General features: G+C 36.3%; 1 protein-coding gene across 2 annotated transcripts in view; it reads right to left on the minus strand.

The window, feature by feature from the left end:
- The window catches only part of LOC107695129 (desumoylating isopeptidase 1-like), a 4,732-nt gene extending 1,346 nt beyond the window's left edge, over positions 1-3,386 (minus strand). Inside the window, exons 1-5 of one of the 2 annotated variants that reach the window (XM_016494940.1) lie at positions 3,004-3,386; positions 2,307-2,328; positions 2,107-2,176; positions 1,746-1,855; positions 1,474-1,596 (exon numbers count right to left, since the gene is read on the minus strand). In XM_016494940.1, coding sequence (XP_016350426.1) covers positions 1,474-1,596; positions 1,746-1,855; positions 2,107-2,176; positions 2,307-2,328; positions 3,004-3,094 — 416 coding nt within the window. In that variant the 5' untranslated portion in view covers positions 3,095-3,386. Of the gene's footprint in view, positions 1-1,473; positions 1,597-1,745; positions 1,908-2,106; positions 2,178-2,306; positions 2,329-3,003 lie in introns of those variants that run through there. The other variant, XM_016494941.1, reaches the window with a different exon arrangement.
- Between the last annotated feature and the right edge of the window lie 535 nt (positions 3,387-3,921).

A 3,921-nucleotide genomic window follows, 5' to 3' on the forward strand; every position in this document is an offset into this window, starting at 1 on the left:
CTGCAGAATTAAGCTCCAACTTGCCTCAACACACCTGACTGGAAGTTTCTATGCCTAGTAAAGAGCTTGATTAGCTGGTTCAGGTGTGTTTAATTAGGGTTGGAGCTAAACTCTGCAGGACACCGGCCCTCCAGGACCAAGTTTGGATAGCCCTGTCTTAGTGCCTGTTGTCTATACAATGAAAGTCAGTGGAATCCAATGTTGTTTTGGACCCTTTTGACTTTGAAGGAACAGTTCAACAAAAAAAATAAAAATTTCCTGAAAATGTATGTACTTTCTGGCCATCCAGGATGTAGATGAGTTCGGATGTTTCTTCATCGGAACAGATTTGGAGTAATTTACATCACCAGTGGATCCTCTGCAGTGAATGAGTGCCATCAAAATGAGAGTCCAAACAGCTGATAAAAACATCACAATAATCCACAAGTAATCCACACCACTCCAGTCCATCAGTTAATGTCTTGTGAAGCGAAACATTGCATGTTTGTAAGAAGCCAATTCATCAAGACGTTTTTAACATCAAACCATTGCTTCCGGCTAAAATAGTCCTCTATCCATAATTTTGCTTTCTCTATTAAAAAAGTAATTTTGTCTGAATCAGGAGAGAAATATGCACATATCAAGAACTGTTTACAAGCCAAAACAAATATGTTGGTGGATTTTGATGTGAGAGAGCAACAGGTGATGGACTTTTTCACTGCCGTTATTATGGATTATGGACTAGTATTTTGACCAGAAGTGATAGTTAAAATGCCTTAATGCTGAGTTTGTTTCTTACAAACACACAGCTTTTCACTTTACAAGACATTAATTGATGGACAGGAGTGGTGTGGATTACTTGTGGATTTTTGTGTTGCATTTATCAGCTGTTTGGACTCTCATTCTGACGGCACCCATTCACTGCAGAGGATCCATTGTTGGGCAAGTGATGTAATGATACATTTCTCCAAATCTGTTCCAATGAAGAAACAAACTCATCTACATCTTGGACGCCCTGAGGGTGAGTACATTTTCAGCAAAATGTCATTTTTGGGTGAACTATTCCTTTAATTGTATGGATAAAATCATTATATAAAATATGTATTGTTTCACAAAATACAAGTCACACAGGTTTGGAACGACATGAGGGTATCTCTTTAAGATTTCCCACATTATTTTCTGTACATTTAAGCACTTTCTCCTCAAAGTTATATTACCATAATGCATCAATTTTGTTTTGTGTTTATACTTTTGCCAAGCAGTAGCTTTTGACAATAAAGATTCATTTAACACATTGAATATTCTTGTAAAACGTACTCCAATAACCTTGTTTTATTCATGAATATGTTTTATTCACAGCTATTTATTTAAGCTATTTATTTATAGCTATTAGCTATTAGTCACTAAATACTTACCTATCAAGTGGAAGTAAAAATAACACTGGAAATCTTACGTAAGCATGTATGTGAGCAGGTTTATGTTTAGCATACTCACGTGGAGAGCACTTCAGAGGGCAGATCTGTGATATAGGAGGGAATTTTATTGCCAGTGAGAAACTGGGCCACCTCATTAGTGAACGTGTTACAGTTGTGTTCAAACAATCTGTACTTGTCACCACTGCAGAGAGAGATAGGGACAAGAGATTTCAGAGGCCTACAAAATGTAAGCAATGCATATAAAGCACATGTTTGTACAGTACAAAAACTTTAGAAAGACCTTATACCTGAAGAAAGGAATACTATAAACAAACGTAAAAAGATACTCACCTATATGTTGTTTCTCCAAGTGAGGACAGATAATCCATAAAGATCTCCTCTGTCACCTCAGTGTTTCCCAGCTCCACCACTGTGTCTGGAGGTCCGAGCATCGTCCCGCCCTGTAAACACTCATACACAGTGTGCTTGCTACATACTGTCCTTGTAGCCGCCCTAGAATAAATGTACCTCTTAAGGACAATTATGTTGCAGGGCCAATGTGCTAAGATGTTCAAAGCTTCACATGAATGGCAATAAACATGTAAACTGAGGGCTCACAAACAGCACGACATGAAGTACACTGAGTATATTTTGGGGCTATGTTTTGAAGTGCTTGTCCTATCTTGAGTGTCGTAATGGGTTGAGATTTTACCGGTGGGCAACTAGAGATCCCGGCACCACCATAGAAGAATTCCTCTCCGTAGACCACTATAGATGTGTGCCTGTGTTGACATGATCATACAAGAAAAGCATATAGTTATATAACTAGAGATTTATATATTTAACTTATGCATAAAAGGTTTTACCCATAATCTATAATAAGTAGATATTAAATAGTAGTAATTCACTTACCAAATCCCATCAAGCTGTTTTCCTGTAAGAAAGATTATGTTTTTAGAAATCATACAATTATAGAATTAGAGATATTACATATGTTCCTCATAAGTTATAAATTATCTTTATTATTTTTATTAACATATTAGGACTGTTATGGTTTGAACCATTCAAATAGCTACATTATGTTACATTTAATGAACCTTGATAACCATTGCTACCTTCAGCACGTGACACGATTAATCACAATAAAGAACATCATGTTCTTAAACAGCTTGTTCTTTATAAATAATTCTAGATAACTGAGAGTATCAGATAAACTGGTCTCGATGAATATAGATGTCAGGGTTATGTGAATAAAAGATTTTGTTGATAAAAGTGTTTTCGTCGATCAGCTGTAATCGGACGCGAATTTACAAATCCTAGTACAGTGACGGGATTTTTTAAATATTCATAAGCAAGCTATTCGCTATTGGATAGTAATGACGCAACGTCAGTATTACATTATTAATAATCATGAACTAAGTCGTCATCGTTGGAAGGTTGCCAATCAACGTTAGAATCAGGTCATTAATATTCAGTAGCCAAGATTCGTCATTGGAAGATTACCAGGCAACAGTGGGCTAATATAAATTAGCTAAACCTTCTTCATGGTAGGATTGGAAATTTCGCGGCCCTCACCAATATAACGGTAAAGATATACTGCATCACTCACCTAACATGATCGGGCTGAGCTGTCGGGCCATTCCCCTCGACAGATCATAAATGAAGAGCTGCACTCCAAACGTCGAGTCGTGTTGATCCATGTTTGTGATGCTGGAGGCTGACTATAGCCTGTCTGCGGCGATACACTGCAGTTACACAGCCTTAAGATCCTCAGATGATCGCGACAGTCTGAAATCTCAGTTTTGAAATTTCTAAAACAGTGTCTCTATATCTGACTTTTGGAGAATCGATGGCATTAGGAGGGTCTGAGTAAAGAATACATCAAAGCTCCAAGTCTCCAGTGAAGAAGCGCATTAATTCAATGGCACAACAGCGCCATCTATCGTTTGTGCAAGCGTTTACCTCACGACATTGAAAACACATTAAATAGCCCCCGACAAATAAAACTGTAATTTCAGTGTGTGTATCTTTAAATTGTTTTTTAAGTTTAATCTATCGTCCTGTTCTGTTACCGTTCTTCATCCATATTTTTTATTGGTTGCAGCTTGACAAATTTATAGGCCTACTTCTCTATTCTTAACTTATAGGCTAACTACTTTTTGAGATAAGCTTTGACTGTTGAAAAGATCTGAGAAGAGATGAGCCAAAGCCTTCACATGAACTCGGAATAAAAGAGTTTTTATAGTGCTTATTTTGAAATAAAGTAACTTAAAAAGAACGTCTAACAAAATAATGTTTAAAAAAAAAACATTCCCAAAAAGCTATTAAAAAAATTCTCTCATTTTCTTCTTTTAAAAACTTTCTTTTTTTTTTATGCGAAAGTTAAGGGAACATTCCATTTGATAATTTTTCAAACATTATGGGAACACATTCTACACATTCTTAAATAGGTAACATTTGAAAAATGTCAAACGAACAGCCAGCTAAAATGTTTCAGAAAAAAAGTTCCGTGGACGATGTAGGCTAT

The sequence above is a fragment of the Sinocyclocheilus anshuiensis genome, unplaced genomic scaffold (assembly GCF_001515605.1).
Source record: "Sinocyclocheilus anshuiensis isolate Anshui unplaced genomic scaffold, SAMN03320099.WGS_v1.1 scaffold434, whole genome shotgun sequence".
NCBI classification, from domain to species: Eukaryota; Metazoa; Chordata; class Actinopteri; order Cypriniformes; family Cyprinidae; genus Sinocyclocheilus; species Sinocyclocheilus anshuiensis.